General features: G+C 49.0%; 1 protein-coding gene across 3 annotated transcripts in view; it reads right to left on the reverse strand.

The window, feature by feature from the left end:
• Window positions 1-21,005, reverse strand: part of BMP1 (bone morphogenetic protein 1) — a 197,947-nt gene that overhangs the window by 47,969 nt on the left and 128,973 nt on the right. For all 3 annotated transcript variants that reach the window (XM_060251045.1, XM_060251044.1, XM_060251046.1), the window contains one exon: window positions 2,390-2,505. In XM_060251045.1, the coding sequence (XP_060107028.1) occupies window positions 2,390-2,505 (116 nt within the window). The remainder of the gene's footprint in view (window positions 1-2,389; window positions 2,506-21,005) is intronic.

A 21,005-nucleotide genomic window follows, 5' to 3' on the forward strand; every position in this document is an offset into this window, starting at 1 on the left:
GACAGTAATGTCGTGCTGTATGTATGAATGAAATGTTAAATGAAAATGTTTATGCTAAAACTGTATAGTACATGTCGTTACATAAGGGGAGGATGTTAGCACCAGGCACTTTAAGATAGAAACTGCTGATGCTACATTATGTAACTCTAACTATACTAGCTCAATGAGAAGCATGTGAAGCTAATGGAGGCATGTGAAGCCAATTAAGTAGGGTGGAACATGATAGGCCAGCTCTACCATAAGAACCAACAACCTAGTCCTTAGACTTTGCCTTGGGTGGATGAGGAGGAAGGAGTGTTGGAGACGTGTTGAGCTATTTGATCACAGAGACTGTTACTCTGTCCGTTTGACTGATGATGGCAATGACCCTGGTATGTGTAGACTAAGATTTGGACTTGTGACTCTGTACTTCTGACCTGACTGGACTGACTAACTGTGCATTGACTGCTTTGGACTGCCTTTAACCACTCTTCTGCTGTAACCCCAATATAACTGTTTCAACCGGCTTACTGAGTTGTGTATTTGTAGACTATTTACTAGAGGCTGCTCTTATCAGCACACTCATACTGCAGGACTTCTACGCACTACTGACAAAGAACACCTGGCATGGGGGAGGAGAAAGGAGGCAGGAAGGTGGCACCCTCTCACCTGAGAGGTGGCCTTGGCCAATGGAAAAAGCCTAAGTGTGATAGGCAGGGACTGCCTCCACTGAGGGAGGGCGAGTCAGGCCCACAAGAGGGAGGAGGAAGTATAAAAGGAGGCTCAAGTGAAGAGGCCAAGGATGTTGTGGCAGGTGTTCCAGCTGGGAGGAAGGGGAGGAGCCAGGTGAGTTAACCCCCTTCCCTCCCATTCTGGAGCCTCTGAGGGACATGACCCAACATCAGGAGCATGACAGTGGAAAGCAACCTTCCCCTTGGGGGCGGACAGTTGTTTTATATTCTTTGGAAGGGGGGTATTTTTGTATTTATATGTGCATGTGTGTGTTTGCACCTGGAAATCATGGCAACCTCTGGTGATTGAACCCTACTGGGGGCTGGAGAATATTCAGAGAGGTTGCTGAATAAAGCCTGCCCTTGCTCTGGTTCTGGTATTCCAAGGAGGTCTCCCATTCAAGTACTTGCCAGAGTTAACCCTGTTTAGATCTGATGAGATGGGCTTGCCTGGGCTATCTAGGTCAGGGCATGTTGTTTTATATTGATGGAAACCACTCAGAGTGCAGACATTCCTAAACCAAACTGAGCCCGACAGCACAGTTTTTCCAAGCTAGGAGCCATTTACCACATTAGTCTAGAAATGGTCCCAAACTTTCATGCCAAAATCCAGCTCAGAATCTGCCTGAAATACAGATGTGGGTCTTTCTTCCACAGAGAACATACACTATCCTGAGTAATCAGAACAGAAAAGTCTGCAGTTCAAATGGAAGACACCTTTAGATATTGCAAAAGGGCTTGGTTATTATTTGCAAGCTGATCAAAAGGGGAAAAGAGGTCTAACTTTCATCATTGCATTCCTCTACTGAGGACTTGGAAATGCAAGATCTTTGTAAGGTCATGAACATACATAATTAAAAGATACGTTACTTGCAGACAAGGAACCTTTTTTGCAGTGAGTGCATCTGATATTGGCTTTCCAACATTACAAAACCATAATGTTCCACATTAAAAAGTGTGTGACTGATTCCCCCACTAGCCTTGTACTGGTCTCACACTGCTCTGCAGCGCTTCTATCTGATTTTGCACAAGCTGCCACAGGGCTGTAACTCGCTCTGCCTCTTTCCCGTGGCAAACAGAAACCAGTTTTCAGAGGATCTTGCTTGCTGCAGGAAAGAGGCAGAGCAAGCTGCAGCCTCGCAGCAGCTTGTGCAAAATTGGACTGAAGTCCCACAGAGAAGAGGAGAGTGAGACAAGGCTAGTGGGGGAATGGTCTGTGTTTCCAGCTCCCCTCCTGCTTTTCACTACCCATGTTTTCTCCAAAGCACCCTAATAAGGCAATAAAGGAGGCTGAGACATAGGGAAAGAATGGGAGTAAAAGAAGCACAAGACTTGGTTCACACAACTGGCCAAAACTCTAATTGTTAGATGATTAAATCTTACCATGTCCAATATTGCCTTCTACTGGTAGGTCCTGAATTCAAGGGATAAGATGACTCAATCCCACAACATCTGTGATGGTCTTTTTCACACAACCTAGCCTATGCCTGATAATGGCAATTATGTAAGGAAGATGGTCATATGAATCAGCCCTAGGAGAAATGGTAGGAAGGGAAGAAAGGGAAGGGGACAAAGAAAGAAATAAAAGGATGACAGCAGGAAAGGAGGATAGAGAAGGGAAGGGGTGGTGGGGCAGTTGAAGTGGGATAACAAAACTGATTTTTTGAAGCCACAAGTACCTTTTCCCCTGGAGTGACAGATATTCTCCAGATGCAGTGCATGTGTGCAGAATATCCATTGGGAAACTCAGGTGAGGAGAAGTTTCCTTGACTCTCTTGTAGGGTCTCTCCACAAGCTGGAAGGGAGATGAGGGGGGGAAGTACACACAAAAGAAGCAAGTTAAATAAGCAGCTGTAAAAAAGCCAATCCCTTGTTATTTTTGCAAGTGACACCTTTGGATACAACCAGATGTCTCCAGTTTCAGGGAGGGGTCCATAATCCAGGCATGGGGGAGATTGTCCTCCTGCAATAAGGAGGAAAGTATTTATGTGGGGTTTTTTGGATACTTCTTATGTGCTTGGGTAAATAACACAGAGGTCAGGAGGAAGCTCCTATAAGCAGGGCTGCATAATCAAAGTTCTGTGCCAAGATAACACTAATTTGGCAACAATAAAAAAATGAACCCCACAACCTGCGTAAATGATGTAAAACTAAGGAAATAAGCACACTTAAATTTGCCTCATTTCTGTTAGTTGTAAGGAAGAGAACATGGTTGCACTTACCTGTAACTGATGCTCATTGAGTGTCATCTGTATAGGCACACATGGGACTACCTGAGAGCAGACCTACCACAGAGGGTTTTTCCACAAGCTTCAAGAAACTTTAGCTGAGTGCTTCCCCTTGGCACAATCAGAGCTCCAGGCTCTGCTCCCACCCAACCATGTGACAGAGAAAGCACTCTTCCCTCAGTCCTCTTTCCACTGCCATGGAGATAGTATAGATTAGATATGTGGCCCATGGCGGGGAAAGAGAGAGGGATGTGTGCCTGCACAGAAGACACTTGATGAACATCAGTTACAGATAAGTGCAACCATGTTTTCATAGAATCAAAGAGTTGGAAGGGACCTCCAGACCATCTAGCCCAACCCCCTGCACAATGCAGGAATTAGCAAACTCATTTGCAACTGAGGTTGGTGTGGGCCAATCAACAGAACAGTGACTGTGGATCAATTAACCAACAGTGACTCCTTTTCCAACAGCTGCCTCTCTCCTAGAATCTACATCAATGGAGTAGTGTTTGATGAACGTCATCAGAGAGGACCAAGTCGCTACTGCACAGATCTCCTTGACGTTGAGATTGCACTGAAAGGCTGTGGAAGATACCTGAGCCCTCACTGAATGTGCTTTTAGAGGAAAAGGACAGTCCAAACCTGCCTAGTGTATGCCATTTTGATTGTGGCTGTCACCCACCTAGAAAGGCTTTGTGCTGACACAGTCTTACCTTCACTTGTGTCTTTGAAACAAAGAACGAGGTTTCTATCCTTCTTGAATGTAGAGGTGCAGTCTAAATAAAATAAAAGTACTCTCCTAACAGCTAATGTGTAGAGTGCGTTCTCTGCTGTAGACGGTGGGTCAGGGAAGAAGACTGGTAAGACTATGTCCTGTGACACATGAAACTGTGAGACAACTTTGAGAATAAAATCGAGGCATGGGTATAATACTACCTTATCCCTGTGGAATTTGGTACATGGTCAAACCTGAGTACTTGGATCTTGTCCGCCCTACATGCTGATGTAATTGCTACTAAGAATGTGATTTTGTAAGACAGCAGAGATCACATGATGCCATGGGTTCCAATGGTTTATGTATTAGCTGAGATAACATGAGAGACAAACTCCACTGAGGAACTGTAGGTTTAACTGGTGGGTACTAGTTAACTAAACGTTTAAGGAAACTTTTGGACAATGTATTTGAAAACACAGGCTTAGAATTCACCCCAACATACAAAGCTGAAATGGCCACTAAAGGCACCTTGACAGAAGAAGTGGACAGGCCAGAATCCACCAAGGAGAGTAGATATTTAAAAATATCTGATAAGGGTCAGGATTCTGGTCTAACCTTTCTACCTAGTGCCCACACAGTAAATGTGGCCATTTGGCATTATAGGACCTATGGGTAGATGGTCACCAAAACAACAGCCACCACCCTGTCTAACCACTGGTTTATGACAAAACTAACCATGTGCTGAGATGTAACATATCTACATTATGGTAGTGGACTGGTCCTAAGGACTGTAGTTCCTTTGCTGGTGGTAGAGATATGGGGTGGGGGGTGGGGGGTGGGCTCCCTCTGGGAATCCTACCCCCCCAGGGAAAGTGCATGCGCAATACATAGCCTCTCCTCTCCCGGTGTAGTGAACGCCGCGTGGTCACTGTCTGGCTATGCCTGGCAGATGGTCACTGCAATGGCCTCTCCTGCATTACTGCATCCATAGCAACACCTTCTCGCTGGTCCCCCCCGTTTTCACAGAGTTTGCTACGTCATGGTGCGACCGAAGTGTCCGGCGGTATAACCGGATGGGCAGGCTGGGCCCACCAACCTCGTCAGCCTAAGAGAAGGAAAACTCTAACATCAAACCCGGGCAGATTGAGCTCGTTAATGTAACACCTACCACCTGGAGGACTCACTGCCGGCGTCCCGGCTTACTGGGCCATGGCAGATGACCCCCAGGTGAAAGGGTGGAGCCAGTACAGCGCACACTGCGCTTCACCTAAAAAATTCCTCTGCGCAGGCCTGAAGGGCATATCCATACACACAACCCACAACGCATCAAGTCCTGCAGCGATAGGCAAGGGGCGAAACGGCAGGTGGAAGGTGCCACTGGAAGCCGCAGTCCCGATCCTGCATGTAGGCGGTTCAGGATATTGGTCGCTTGATGTTAACCCGGAGACGAAAGCATCTTTCGGCAGCACCCTGAACGACCAAGCAGCCTTATCTAGGGACAGCACTGCTTGCTCCACACGGAGAGGGGCCTAGAAAAGGTGGCCTAAACAAAGCTCGTCTCCCCCACCCCAGTTGGCTAGCCGCGGTCAACGGGCATCCTTACTTGCGGTCGAAAAATAACAACAAAGAAAAGGCATGCACCTGCCTCACAAAGTGTGCAAAGACTAAAGCTTGCGTGTTGGAACATCAGAACCATGCTAGACACAGTAGGCAGTGGTCGCCCTGAACGACGCTCTGCTCTAGTTGCCCACGAACTTCTCAGGTTGAATATCGACATAGCAGCTCTCAGTGAGGTCCGTTTCCCTGAGGAAGGTAGTCTTCAAGAACACGGTGCTGGCTATACCCTCTACTGGTCAGGTAAGTCAAAGGCTGAGAGCCGCCTTTCTGGCGTTGGCTTCATGGTCAGGAACTCCATTGCCTCCAAACTCGAAAACCTGCCAACAGGTCACTCAGATCGCATCATGTCCATGCGCCTCCCACTTCAAAACAAGCAGCATGCAACACTCTTCAGTGTGTATGCCCCAACCCTTCAAGCAGATCCTGCAGAAAAGAACAAGTTCTATGCTGATCTACGCAACCTCGTACGGAAGACCCCTACAGAGGACAAGGTGATCATCCTTGGCGACTTCAATGCCAGAGTAGGTAAAGACTCGGAAGCCTGGAAAGGAGTACTTGGCAAACACGGCACTGGCAACTGCAATGACAACGGGCGCCTCCTGCTAGAATTCTGCATGGAGCACCAGCTCACCATCACCAACACTATCTTCCAGCAGAAGAACAGTCTGAAGACAACCTGGATGCACCCACGGTCCAAGCATTGGCACCTTATCGACTACATTCTGGTGCGCCAGAGAGACCTTCGAGATGTCTTACACACCCGAGTAATGCCCAGCGCAGAATGTCATACGGATCATCGTCTTGTACACTGCAATCTCCGTCTTCACTTTAAACCCACATCCAGGAGAGGAGGTATCCCTCGGAGGAAGTTTCAGGTTGGCAGCCTCCAGTCAGCCGAAGTTAAAGCTGCCTTCCAGGCAAAACTCCAGTCAAGAATTGAGGACCTCAGTTGCCCCACAGACCCTTCTCCAGAAGCACTCTGGGAACACCTAAAAACTACCGTCCTGCAGATCTCTGAAGAAGTCCTCGGGTTCTCCACAAGGAAGAACAAGGACTGGTTTGATGAGAACAATCAAGAGATCCAAGAATTACTGGCAAAAAAGAGATCTGTCTACCAAGCACATTGTCACGGCTGGGGCCGGGTCAGGCAAAGTCCAGAGGCAGTCCGAGGTCTGTAGCCAGTAAGCAGGAGGGTCCGAGGCGCCAAATCCGAATCACTGTAGAAGTATCGCAGGTCTGAGGTCCAGAAGCCGAGGTCAGGGAGTCCAGAAGTCCAAAGCCAAAGTCAGGGAGTCAGGAACCAAAGTCAAGCCGGAGTGGATGCTAGAATGTCAGGGAGATGACTAGTTGCTTCCACAAAGCTTCCTCCCAAAGCCCACAGCTATATAGCCCTCTGCTGGCTGTTGCCCGTTTGGGCTAATTGCTGGCTCAGGGAGGCAGCCAGGATCCTGTTACCACTCAAGCATCCTTGCTCTTAGAAGGGCCAGAATCCTCTCAGAACTCAGGGCTCAGGGAGCGTCTTGCTTGTGAGCGTGCCGCCCTCCTCCGATCCCTGAGGTCCTGCCGGAGGCGGTCACGCACACGAGCCACCCGAGAGGGCGAGGCAGGGGGGCTGGGATCTTCTCCAGCAGGAGGCAGGGGCACTGGTGCAGGTGGCAGGGGCACAGTTTCCTCATCAGACTCAACTTCCTCTGAAGGGTCCCCAGCACCCATGACACTATCCCCCCCCCCAGGGCCCCCCTCCGTCGAGGGACCTGGAAGGTCGGGGTGGTCGTTGTGGAACTGGTGCACCAAGTCCGGGGCATGAAGATTGTCCTCGGGCTCCCAAGACCGGTCTTCTGGGCCGTATCCCTCCCAGTCCACCAGGTACTGGAGGCCTCCACGATGGTACCGGGAGTCCAGGATCTGGCGCACCTCATATTCTTCCTCGTCGTCCACCAACACTGGTGGTGGCGGCGGTGGGGAAGGAGTCCGAGCTCGGTCAGGGGGTGCAGCCGGAACAAGGAGGGAGCGATGAAACACGGGGTGAATGCGGAGGTGGGGTGGCAACTGGAGCCTGAAGGCGACGGGGTTTATTTGTTCAACGACGGGGTAGGGTCCAATGAACCGTGCATCCAGCTTGTGAGACCGACCAGGCCGGCGCAGGTAGCGAGTTGAGAGCCACACCTGATCCCCCGGCTGCACTGGAGGGCCTTCTTGCCTCTTTCGGTCCGCAGCCCGTTTATATGCCTCCTTGGCTTGCTGTAGCTGCTCTCGGAGCAAGTCTTGGCTGGCACGGAGTTCTTGCAGGTAGGCATCGACGGCGGGGACATTCGTGGGTGGTAGGATCGCTGGGAAGAACCGAGGGTGGTACCCGTAGGTTGCAGCAAACGGGGTCGTTTGGGTGGATGAATGGACCGCGTTGTTGTATGCAAACTCCGCTAGGGGCAATAGAGTGGTCCAGTCATCCTGCTGGTAACAGGTGTAACAGCGGAGATATTGCTCTAGCGTGGCATTGGTGCGTTCTGTCTGGCCATCTGTCTGTGGGTGGTAGGCCGAGGACAGGTGCACTCGAGTACCCAGGCTGGAATGGAGGGCTTGCCAGAACCGAGAGGAGAACTGAGGGCCCCGATTGGAGATCAGATGGGCTGGGAGTCCATGCAGACGAAAGATGTGTTGCAGGTAAAGCTGGGCCGTCTCCTGAGCTGTGGGGAGTTTCGGGCACGGAACAAAGTGGGCCATCTTGGTAAATAGGTCGACGACCACCCAGATACAAGTCTGACCCTTGGAGCGTGGAAGTTCCGTGATGAAGTCCATCGAGATGGTATCCCAGGGTCCTGAAGATGTGGGCAAGGGCTGCAGCAACCCTGAGGGTTTGGCTGGGATGTCTTTGGCCCGTCGGCAGACGTCACAGGAGCTGACATAGCGGGCAACATCAGCGCGAACTCGTGGCCACCAGAATTCCCTTGTCAGCAAGTGGGTGGTCTTATGCTGTCCAAAGTGCCCGGCGGGTAACGAGTCGTGGGTCAGGCGTAGCACTTCTGCCCGCAAGGGCCCGGGCGGCACATAGAGGCGTTCGCGGTGTAGCAAGAGGCCGCCTCGAGTCGTGAACTCCCCTGTTGGGTCATCTTGGAGAGCCTGGAGGTGTTGCTGGACCCAGGGATCATTGGCCTGGCTAGCCCGAATGTCCTCCACGAGTGCTGGTGAAGTGGAGGTGGCTGCAAATACTGAGGGCGGCAGGATTGGAGCAGCGGGCGCGGTCTCAGTTGAGGCAGGGGCGTATTCCGGTTTCCGGGAGAGCGCGTCTGCTTTCCGGTTCTGGGTATGGGGGATGTAGGAGATCCGGAAGTCGAAGCGAGAGAAGAATAGGGACCACCGGATCTGGCGCTGGTTGAGACGGCGGGCGGTCTGGAGGTGTTCCAAGTTCCGGTGATCGGTGAGCACTTGAACAGGGTGGCGAGCCCCTTCGAGGTAATGTCGCCAAACCTCAAACGCCGCCTTGATCGCGAGCAACTCCCTCTCCCAGATGGTATAGTTCCTCTCTGCAGCAGTGAGCTGCCGCGAGTAATAGGCGCAGGGCTGTAGTGGCTGGGACGGCTCCTCGCGCTGGGACAGCACTGCTCCCAGGGCCACGTTGGAGGCATCAGCTTCCACCGTAAAGGGAAGCTGGGGGTCGGGGTATCTCAGGAGTGGCCCGGTGGCAAAGCGAGTCTTCAGGGTGGAGAAGGCGTTATCGGCCTCTGGGGACCAGTGGAAGGGTTCTTTGGGGCGGAGTAGTTGAGTCAGGGGTGTGGTCAGGGATGCGTAGGCCGGGATGAATTGCCGATAGTAGTTGGCAAAACCGAGGAACCGCTGCAGGTCTTTGCGATTCTGAGGAGCCTGCCAGGTCAGGACCGCTTCTACTTTTTTCGGGTCCATGAGGATCCCCTGCGGTGACACGATGTGCCCAAGGAACTCGACGGAGCGCAGGTCGAAGTCGCACTTCTCCAGCTTGGCGTAGAGACCATGGGCTCGTAGGCGCTGCAGGACCTGGCGGACGTGCTCGGCGTGCTGGGCAGGATTGCGGGAGTAAATTAGGATGTCATCCAGGTATATGATCGCGAAGCGGTCGAGCAGGTCCCGGAATATGTCATTCATGAACCTCTGGAAGACAGCGGGGGCATTGGTCAGTCCGAAGGGCATTACCAGGTGCTCGTACTGCCCGTATCGGGTCCCAAACGCGGTCTTCCATTCGTCTCCGGGCCGTATGCGCACCAAATTGTACGCTCCACGGAGGTCCAGCTTGGTGTAGATTTGGGCCCCCTTTAGGCGATCCAAGAGTTCAGGGATCAGTGGTAGAGGGTACCGGTCGCGGATGGTGATCTTGTTCAGGGCCCGGTAGTCATTGCACAGCCGGAGCTCCCCACTTTTCTTCTTCACGAAGAGCACTGGAGCAGATAGGGGAGAGGTTGAGGGTCGGATGAATCCGCGTTTCAGGTTCTTGTCCAGGAAGTCTCGCAGAGCTGCCAACTCCGGCTCCGACATTGGGTACAGACGCCCCACCGGGAGTGGTGCCCCAGGTACCAAATCAATGGCACAGTCGTAGGGCCGGTGAGGGGGAAGCTGATCAGCTCCTGTCTCTTCGAAGACATCAGCAAAGTCCACATACTTCTGAGGGAGCTGAGGACCACCACTCGGGATGCCAGCTGCTAGAGTGGTGGGAGGAGTCAGATGGGGGCATGGGTCTCGGAAGCGTAGTTCCTGCTGGGCCCAGTCCACGATGGGGTTGTGCAGCTTCAGCCAGGAAAGGCCTAGAATCAGCGGGAAGCGAGGCATGCGGGCGACATCAAACCGCAGCTGTTCTTGGTGCTGCTGGACGTGGAAGGTGATGGGACAGGTCTCCTGGGTGACGGGGCCAGAACGGAGGAGGCGCCCGTCAATAGCCTCCACCAGCGACGGAATCCCTTTTGTCTGCACAGGGATCTGGTGCTGCTTCACAAAGGCGGCATCTATAAAACAGTGGGCCGCTCCCGAGTCCAGCATGGCATACACGAACAGCCAGCGTTCGTCAGGCAGACGGAGTTTGACTGGTAGCAGGAATGGCCCTGGGGTATCAGCCCGCTGTTCGGAGGACCCAGCTAGTCGCCCCAGGCTGGGGGGTCCACTTACGCCTGGGGCTGCCCTTTTGGCGGCGGTGGCAGCGAAGGTCCAGGTATCCGATGCTTAGCAGGGCAGCCAGAGGCATAGTGGCCTGCCGTGCCGCAGTAGAGGCACAGATTCTGCGTGCGGCGTCTGGTCTTTTCCTCTGGGGTCAGGCGGGGTCGAGCAGCTCCAAGCTGCATAGGCTCATCCTTGGTGCTGGTACTAGCTGGGGACGGGCGAGGAGCCAGGTAGCACGGCGCAGGGAGCTGGCGCCCTCTGGTCTTGGCTTGGCGGCGACTTTCCAGGCGGCCATCGATGCGGAGGCAGAGGGTGATAAGTTCTTGGAGCGTGGGTGGCTGCTCCACCCTGGCCAGTTCATCCAGGACCTCCTCTGCCAACCCCTCAGTAAACTGGTCCATCTGGGCAGCCTCATTCCACGCCAAGTCCTGGGTCAGGAGCTTGAATTCAGTGGCATATTGAGCCACCGAGGAGTTGCCTTGTTTCAGTGCCCTGATCTTCCGGTTGGCTGTGGCTGCTTGGACTGGGTTTGAGAAAGCAGCAGACAGGTGGGCCTCAAACCCCTGGTAATCAGTCAGTAGGGGAGAGGACGCGACCAGTAAGGGTGTGGCCCATTTGGCCGCCTGCCCCTTTAACAGACTGATGACGAAACACACCTTGGTTTTGTCATTGAGGAAGTCCCGTGCTCTCAGTTCAAAGTACAGCCGACACTGTGCTAGGAAGGCAGGAAATTCTCCCACGGCACCCCCAAATCTGTCAGGTGGGGGAACTGGGCACTTGGCTGGAGCACTGGCCGCAGGTTGTTGCTGCAAGTGCACTACTGCCTGTGTTAGCTGCTGTACCTGGGCTTGGAGCGCAGCCAGTAGTTCTGTGGTTTCACTTGCTTCAGCATCCATCCTGTGGAGTGGGTGTTTGTCGGTGGAAGCAATCTGTCACGGCTGGGGCCGGGTCAGGCAAAGTCCAGAGGCAGTCCGAGGTCTGTAGCCAGTAAGCAGGAGGGTCCGAGGCGCCAAATCCGAATCACTGTAGAAGTATCGCAGGTCTGAGGTCCAGAAGCCGAGGTCAGGGAGTCCAGAAGTCCAAAGCCAAAGTCAGGGAGTCAGGAACCAAAGTCAAGCCGGAGTGGATGCTAGAATGTCAGGGAGATGACTAGTTGCTTCCACAAAGCTTCCTCCCAAAGCCCACAGCTATATAGCCCTCTGCTGGCTGTTGCCCGTTTGGGCTAATTGCTGGCTCAGGGAGGCAGCCAGGATCCTGTTACCACTCAAGCATCCTTGCTCTTAGAAGGGCCAGAATCCTCTCAGAACTCAGGGCTCAGGGAGCGTCTTGCTTGTGAGCGTGCCGCCCTCCTCCGATCCCTGAGGTCCTGCCGGAGGCGGTCACGCACACGAGCCACCCGAGAGGGCGAGGCAGGGGGGCTGGGATCTTCTCCAGCAGGAGGCAGGGGCACTGGTGCAGGTGGCAGGGGCACAGTTTCCTCATCAGACTCAACTTCCTCTGAAGGGTCCCCAGCACCCATGACACACATCTTGCTCAGCCCTCCTGTCCTGGGAAAAAAGCAACCTTTCGCGCTGCATGTAGCAACCTCCAGCGCAAGCTTCGAGACATTCAGAACGAGTGGTGGACCAAGCTTGCAGAGAGAACCCAGCTGTGTGCAGACACTGGTGATTTAAGAGGGTTCTACGAAGCCCTGAAGGCAGTATATGGTCCATCATATCAGGCTCAGAGTCCCTTGCATAGTGCAGACGGCCAAGTGCTCCTCACAGACAAGGCATCCATATTGAACCGGTGGTCGGAGTATTTTCAGGTTCTCTTCAGTGCCAACCGCGTAGTTCAAGATTCAGCAATCCACCTCACCCCACTTCAACCGGTGAAAACAGAGTTGGATGAGATCCCCACCCTAGAAGAGACTGTTAAAGCCATCAAGCAACTGAAAAGTGGCAAGGCAGCAGGAGTTGATGGAATTCCACCAGAGATCTGGAAGCATGGGGGCACAGTACTACATAGCTCACTTCACAAAGTACTTGTCACCTGCTGGGAACAAGGCAAATTACCACGGGACTTTCGCGATGCAATCATCATCACCCTATACAAGAACAAAGGGGAAAAGTCAGACTGCTCCAACTACCGGGGGATAACCCTGCTCTCCATCGCAGGCAAAATCCTTGCCAGAATACTCCTGAACAGACTGGTGCCCACCATTGCAGAAGAACTCCTCCCAGAGAGCCAGTGCGGCTTCAGAGCTAACAGGAGCACCACCGACATGGTATTTGTTCTCAGGCAGCTCCAAGAGAAATGCAGGGAACAGAACAAGGCTCTGTATGTGACTTTTGTCGACCTTACCAAAGCTTTCGATACCGTTAGCAGGAAAGGCCTGTGGCAAATCTTGGAACGTTTAGGATGTCCCCCAAGGTTCCTCAGCATGATCATCCAGCTACACGAAGACCAGCGAGGCCAAGTCAGACACTGCAACGACCTCTCGGAGCCCTTCCCAATAGGCACAGGTGTAAAGCAAGGCTGCGTTCTCGCGCCAACTCTCTTTACGATCTTCTTTAGCATGATGCTTCAAAGAGCCGCAGTAGATCTAGATGAGGACGATGGTGTCTACATCCGCTATCGCACCGATGGCAGCCTGTTCAACCTGAGGCGACTAAAGGCACACTCCAAGACAATGGAAAAACTCATCCGAGAGCTACTGTTTGCTGATGATGCTGCACTCGTCTCCCACTCGGTATCAGCTCTGCAGCATATGACGTCCTGCTTTGCAGAGGCTGCCAAGCTATTCGGCCTAGAAGTTAGTCTGAAGAAGACAGAAGTTCTCCACCAGCCTGCACCCCAGGAAGATTATCACCCTCCCTGCATCACTGTGGGTGATTCAGTTCTGAAGACAGTCCAGCAGTTCAGCTACCTGGGGTGCATCATCTCCTCAGATGCCAAGATCGACAAGGAGATTGACAACAGGCTGGCAAAGGCAAACCGTGCATTTGGCCGACTGCACAAAAGAGTGTGGAGCAACAAGCATCTGAAAAAAGGCACAAAGATCAATGTTTACAAAGCGGTTGTGATGACAACCCTCATCTATGGCTCCGAATCGTGGGTTTTATACCGTCATCACCTGCGACTCCTTGAGCGCTTTCATCAGCGCTGCCTTCGTACCATCCTCAACATCCACTGGAGTGACTTTGTGACCAACACTGAAGTCCTCAAGCGGGCAGAGGTTACCAGCATCGAGGCACTGCTGTTGAAGACGCAGCTGCGCTGGGCAGGGCATATTTCTAGGATGGAAAACCACCGCCTTCCCAAGATTGCCCTGTATGGCGAACTCTCCACCGGCCATCGAAATAGAGGGGCACCAAAGAAGAGGTACAAGGACTCCTTGAAGAAATCCCTTAGCACCTGTCACATCAACCATCACCAGTGGTCTGACCTAGCCTCAGATCGCAAAGCATGGAGGCACACCATCCACCAGGCTGTCTCTTCCTTTGAGAACGCACGCATAGCTGGTCTTGAGGACAAAAGGAGATTGAGGAAGAATCGCACTGCTACAGGACCAACCCTAAATCAGACTTTTCCCTGCAGCCGCTGTGGCCGGACCTGCCTGTCCCACATTGGTCTTGTCAGCCACCAGCGAGCCTGCAGCAAACGTGGACTATTGCACCCTTCTTAAATCTTCGTTCGCGAAGCCAAGCCGAGAGAGAGGTAGAGATATTCTTCTCCATTTGGTAAGTTTCCATGACATCGGGAACCACATCCTTATTGACCAGAAGAGTGCTATGAGAATACATGTGCTGCTGTCTGCTTTCAGTTTCAACACTATGCAATGAAGCAGTGGGAAAGGTGGGAAAGAACACCATGAGACCACTGCAAGTGGAAAATGTCTACCAGGGACAGATTGTTCATGGTTGCTTTTGTGTTGCTTCTTGAGGCAAACAGATCTGTGGATAACCACACCTCTCAAAAATGGGGTCTAAGTATTTTATGTTTATGGACCACTTGTGAGTTGATAGTGGGTCCCGGCTTATATAGTCTGCCAGCATGTTGTCTTGCTCTGCTTATGCACATGGCTTTCAGTTCTATCTCATTTTGAATGGCCAAATCCCATAAAAGCATTTTTAATTGCACAATCTGCGGGAACTCATCCCCTGCCCCTTGTTTGTTGATGTAACACTTGGGCTCTACATTTTCTGTGGACAGCAGCAGATGTTTTCTGCGGACTATGTCTGAAAACAAAGCAAGGGTGTATCTAACTGCTTGAAGTTCTAAAACATTAATATGAAATCTTGACTCTACAGGACTCCAGTATCCATTAATACAGACTAAGCCAAAATGATTTGATCTATTAGATTTTATCCCACCCTCCCCGCTAAAGCAGGCTCAGGGCGGCTCACAAATGGGCATCTCAACCCACCAGAAAGGCATCTGTGAACAGGTGAAGATCATGTGGAGAAATCCTAAGGGCACACCTGAAGCTCTGATTGTTGCAAGGAGAAGGGGAAGCACTCAGTTTAAGGCTCTAGAAGCTTTTGAAAAAATCCTCTGCAGCAGGTTTGCTCTCAAGCAGTCCCATATGGGACTGCACAAAAGACACAAAGATGAATGGAAAGTTACATATGGCAATGAAACCACATGAGCTGGCTCATTCTCCTTTTTGGCTTTGGGGGCTTCTGTCATTGAAAACCTGAAGGACTAGAAACGCTTCTTTTTTTTTTAAAGGAGGCAAATACCAACTGAGATATTTGAAGGGGGGGGGACTGCAGAGTATAATGCTCAAACCTGCTTATTCTCCTAAACCACCATCACCCTCTCTGTCACAGGAAACAATCATTGCTTATCCTTTGTTTTGCCCACTAAAATGGGCTCATTTAAGACCAGAGCAGCCTTTGTTCTACCCTTCCCCCCCAAAAATCTACAGCATGTTTTGAAGTTGTGAAGGTAGTTATGGAAACCAGACCTGAAGTCATGTTGCCACAGTGATGGAAGTTGTGACCTTAGCATAGCCTTTCTAAACCTTACAAGAGTTTTCATGCTTTCTCCAGTTCTCCCTTTTCCTCCCTTTGCAGCAAAACACCAGGGGATCCGGAATCCTCTTACAAGCAGTGCTCCTCTGTTCTACCTGCTCTTCCCAGCAGTAGTTGCCAACCACAGCCTCAGTCCTAGCCATGCCTTCAAATGCCAGTGAAAGCTTCCCAGTGGCTTGGCCCCAAACCCTGGGGCAGCAGCAAGTGCCTTCCCATTCCCTGCTTCGATGCAGGCATGGTGTCACTTCCCTATGATTCCTCCAACCAGCTATGATCATGACAGCCTTTTCTACTCAGTATCATCTGGAGGCCACATGATCCTCTGCAAAAAGGGTGACACTAAGCCAAGATACCCTTCCTTATAAGTGCTTCCAGAAGGGCCCCAAAAAGCTTTCAGTGAATGATGGAATAAGCATTTGATCTCTTGCCCTTGATCCCAGGACCAGACGTGCACACTGTAATTCTACACAACTGTAAAAAAATAACAGAATTTGGGTGCTGTCTGAGATTTAGCACCCTGGGGTTTATTTTAAATGAATTTCCCAGTTATTACACAAAGGTAAAGTGGAAAATGTGGGACTGACTACAGGTTACATGAAGATAGCTCCAGGTGGGTAGCCTTGTTGGTCTGAAGCAACAGAATAAAGCTAGAGCCCAGTGGCACCTTTAAGACCAACAAAAATTTATTCAAGGTATCAACTTTCATGTGCACGCACGCATGTATCTGAGGAAGTATGCATGGACATGAAAGCTCATACCTTGAATAAAACTCTGTTGGTCTTAAAGGTGTCACTGGACTCTAACTTTGTTCTACAAGTAGAATAGGTTTTGAGTCCAGTGTCACCTTTAAGATCAACAAAAGTTTATTCAAGGTATGAGCTTTTGTGTGCATGCACACTTCAGACATGAAAGCTGATACTTTGAATAACCTTTTATTGGTCTTAAAGGAGCCACAGGACTCAAAATCTGTTCTACTGCTTCAGACCAACATGGCTGCCCACCTGGACCTATCTTTGTTCTACGAATTACATGTAAGCACATATGACAAAGTCAGTTCCTTCACAGTACAGCTACCTGTTCTCCAGCAATTGTACAGGGGCAGAAAATAACACTGCTGTATAGCTTGTGCATTTCAAAGCCCCTAGACTAGCCAAGATCTCTCAGGAATCAACCACAGTGTCTCATCACTATCCAGTAGTAGGGTCAACTGAAATCAGAGGGGACTGTTCAGTCTCATCAAGTCATTTCTCTCATGAAAAGAACACTAAACAATAAACAAAAAAGAACCTCTCACCTATTCCCTCTTACCATACAATAAAAACTTTCTTCTGGCAACTGGCCAGTTGGCAATCCAATTCAGTGAGAGCAGGAGGGTAGGCCTAGGGCCCTTTATACTGAGGCCAGTCAAGCTGCAGGAAGGGATGAGAGAGAGAGAGAGGGAGAGGAGCAGAAGATATGTTTGTAGTGTCATATTACACATGACACTCAAGTTCTGTGATTAGAGGTCTAGGTGGCATAGACCCAAGCTATAGCATGCTTAATACTGTTTAGGGCCACATTAACACATCTTGAGTTCTGCCTCCAGCACCGAGTTAGTGTTAGAACCCTTAGCAAAGTGTTAGAACCCTTAGCAAAGTATTTAGATTATTTTCTACAACCCTTTGTCCTCAGAATGAGGTTTTTTACTAAAGACACAACTCAGTTCATTAACAACATTGAAGGTTTATTGGTTCCAGAAGAGGCTGTCTTAATCACAGCAGATGTAAAATCACTCTATACAATTATACCACATGAAGACGCAAGGCTGGTGGTTGAAGAAACTTTGGAGTTGAGGGAAATTAAAGAGCCCCCTTCATATTTCCTTATGGAACTGCTAGACATAATCCTGGATAAGAATTATTTCCAATATAGAGATTCTTTTTATTTGCAAGTGTCTGGGGTAGCTATGGGGTCAAGTTGTGCCCCTAGCATAGCAAATCTCTTTATGAATAAACTTGAGATGGAAAAATTTTTCAATGAAAATTGCAATCCTCTTTTGAAAGAGATAATTTTTACACCAGATTTATAGATGATTGCTTCTTTGTGATAAGCGACACAAAATATGTGGCAGAGCTCATGAACTGGATGAACACAATGCATGACAAGGTGGAATTTACTTACCAGGAAAGCACTAATGATGTACCTTTTTTAGACACAGTTGTGTACAAAACTACTGAGAATAAGTTGGCAACTAATACCTACAGAAAGCCAACAGATAGGAATGCTTTTTTACAGTATTCATCATTCCATCCACATGCTTTGAAAAATATACCATATGGCCAGTTTGTAAGGTTGAGAAGAAATAGTACCCTAATGTCTGATTATCTTGAGGATAGTGATAAGTTGGCATCTCATGTTGTTGGAAGAGGCAAGCCAGAAAAAGATGTTAGGACGGCTAGAAAAAGGGCTGCTAATCTAGATAGAACACAGTTACTAAAACAGAATCCCAGGATGAGAAATATTAGATTACAATGGGGACTAGAATTTAGTAGATTGTCTAGCAGAATTTGTAATGTGGTAAGGAAGCACTGGCACATTGTAAGTTACATTGGAGGTTGTGATATGCTACCACAAATAGGATTGTGTCACACTTATTCCATTAGGGATAAATTGGTAAGATCTAGAGAATACCAATCGGTCAATCATACTCTTAAAGGGCACTTTGCTTGTAAAAGGTGTGCAATTTGTCATTTATCTATGAATGTCAAAGAGTATTATTTTGCTGAAAAGACTAGACCATTTGTTCTAAATCATTACTCTACATGCACATTACTCTACCCGCTGTGTTGTATATTTGATCATCTGTGGGTGTGGCCTAAGGTATGTTGGCAGCACTACTTGAATACTTGGAATACTACGTATTCCGGAACACAGGAGCAGACCTAGGAACCATGTGATTGAAGTGCCTATGGTCAGCCATTTTATGCAAAAGAATATAACTGTGAAGATTTTTGTTTTTTCACCTTATACAAATATGAACAAACAGATAGAAATGAAGACGTGCACAAGATCCTGCTGCAAAAAGGCATACTGGATACACCAGTTGAATTGCATTTCTCCATATGGACTGAATATGATCAATGATTTGACATGCTTTTTATGAATGGTCTTCTTTATAATATTATGAGTGTGATAACATATTTTTGTATAAATTATGGGATTTGACATTCTTTGTATGGAATATTTTGTATGTTGTATCTGCTGTGATATAGTTTGTGGTGTTTGTGTCTTTTAGCATGTTGCATTAGAAATTTGGTACTTTACCTTTAAGAGGTTTGTGTAATGGCAGCTATAAATGAGATGTTTGCCTTTTTAAACATGTTAGTTGCACAATTAGGGTGCACAAGAAGCCACATACTGAGCTGTAGCCGATGTGAAATTGCTGCCGGAGATGCTCTGCATCCCTCTTTTTTGAAAATTGTGTAAAGAATCTATATAATTGAATCAATATGTAAGTATGATATATTTTTTCACTGGAAGCAGGTTGGTGGTGTCTGAATGTCCTTCTGATATTTTTGTATAATATTTTCTTTTGCTAGTGGTCCCAGGTCTGATGAAGACTGGAAAGAAACAAGTACTTAATCGATTGGCTTGTCACCACACTACTTTGGGACTCGAATATACATGTTTTGGACATTTGGACTGATTTCTATATACTTAGTAAATTGGTCACTAGCTTGCATTTTTGTTGTGTTATCCATTATAGTGACCTCTCTCGGATTGTATTCTAATCCCCAAGTGGAAGCAGGGGATCCCCCAGTTTGGAGGCACTCCCCCCACTTCAGGGTCATCAGAAAGGGTGGGGGGAAGGGAAATGTCTGCTGGGCACTCCATTATTCCCTATGGAGACCACTTCCCATAGGGTATAATGGAGAATTGATCCGCGGGTATCTATGGCTGTTTTTTGAAGCAGAGGCACCAAATTTGTAGCATACCATCCAAAGGCTCTCCTCAAAACACCCCCCAAGTTTCAAAAAAATTGGACTAGAGAGTCCAATTCTATGAGCCCCAAAAGAAAGTGCCCCTATTCTTCATTATTTCCAGTGGAGGGAAAGCATTTCAATACTGTGTGGTCGTTTTAAATGTGATGGCCAGAACTCCCTTTGGAGTTCAATTGTGCTTGTCACAACCTTGCTTCTGGCTCCACCCCCACTGCCTCCTGGCTCCACCCCCAAAGTCTCCTGGCTCTACCCCCGAAGTCCCCAGATATTTCTTGAACTGGACCTAGCAACCCTAATTGGCAGTATGTAATGTAAGGGTGGGGGGAGGAAATCCCTTGTACAGAAATGTAGCATCTTAGGGAGAAGGCTAGGCTAAATCCTCCTTGACATATTAGATTTCTGTGTTATTTAATTCATTGGGTTTAGAGATCAGGGAAGACAAATATAATGGGTTGGATCGAACCAGTTTTTCTGTTGTTGAAAAGGGGAGGACAGTGTTCCCCTTGACCATCCAAGAAGTTATGCTGAAGATGATGGGACTTACATAGACAAAAGCTATGTGGAATGGGAGCTATAGAGAGGAGCAGAATTAGGTGAGGCTGAGTGGAAAAGTTGGCTGGATCCAATGCAATCTGCAGACAAAATTAAAAAAACAGTCTTGGGCCTACTTGCACCATTATGGTAATTACTTTTAAAATTAAAAATGTTCCATCTCCCTCTCTGAGGAGCAGTTTCCAAAATATGAAAGTTAATTCTAAACTTTTAAAAAATCATAGCAGTCTGAGCCTTTACAAAATGCTATTTTTAAATTGCCTTGGGTTGATTAAGACTTTTCAGGGGGGGAAGGCACTTCGCTCAAAATTGAATTTTAATTACGACAAGTGCAGTGCAGTGCAAATAATATGGGGAAGTGCTCAGTTTCTCAGAAAACAGTGTTTCCAAACTCTACAATATTCTGGCAATGACCTTTGAACCAGCAACGTATGCTATGTTTGCAATCAAAGCTGTGATGCCAAACTAGGGCACTTCTAGGAAGGCTTGGGAGTTTTCAGCCTAAGCTCTCACAGGGTGGCTTTCGATGTAATGCAGAGAACCATGAGTGATTCATGATCCTTCTCACTATACCTCCCTGTTTCAAGACAGATGATTTGTGGAGCAAAGATGCCTCTCCATACAGGAGCAGCATGCATTTCTCAGCTCTGGACGCAGAAACATGATGCAATTTATTCCTGTTTCTGTTCTTTTGTCATGTTAGAAGCCACCCACATCCTCCTTGCAAGGGCCAAATGGATGATTCTTAAACCAACTGTTCCGAATTGTTAGTGAGCTACCAAAACCTTTTAGATTAACATTCTGCGTTCAGTAAAGGGCCAGTGAATAAAGTTCACAAGCTGAGTCTCTTTACCTCCAACAGCAAAGAATTTTAATAGGTAGGGGAAATGAAATCATTTTCCTACTTGCTTGTTATTATTTTGTCTTGAGTATCAAGGCCAAGTATCACCGGCACTGAATGTGGTATGTAAATACGTCAGCATAGCAGTTACGGATGGTTTACCACAAAAGCAGTATCATACTGCTTTTTTTATTCTGTCCTTCGTGCTCACAGACCAACAGGTCAT

The sequence above is a fragment of the Heteronotia binoei genome, chromosome 12 (assembly GCF_032191835.1).
Source record: "Heteronotia binoei isolate CCM8104 ecotype False Entrance Well chromosome 12, APGP_CSIRO_Hbin_v1, whole genome shotgun sequence".
In the NCBI taxonomy this organism is placed as follows: Eukaryota; Metazoa; Chordata; class Lepidosauria; order Squamata; family Gekkonidae; genus Heteronotia; species Heteronotia binoei.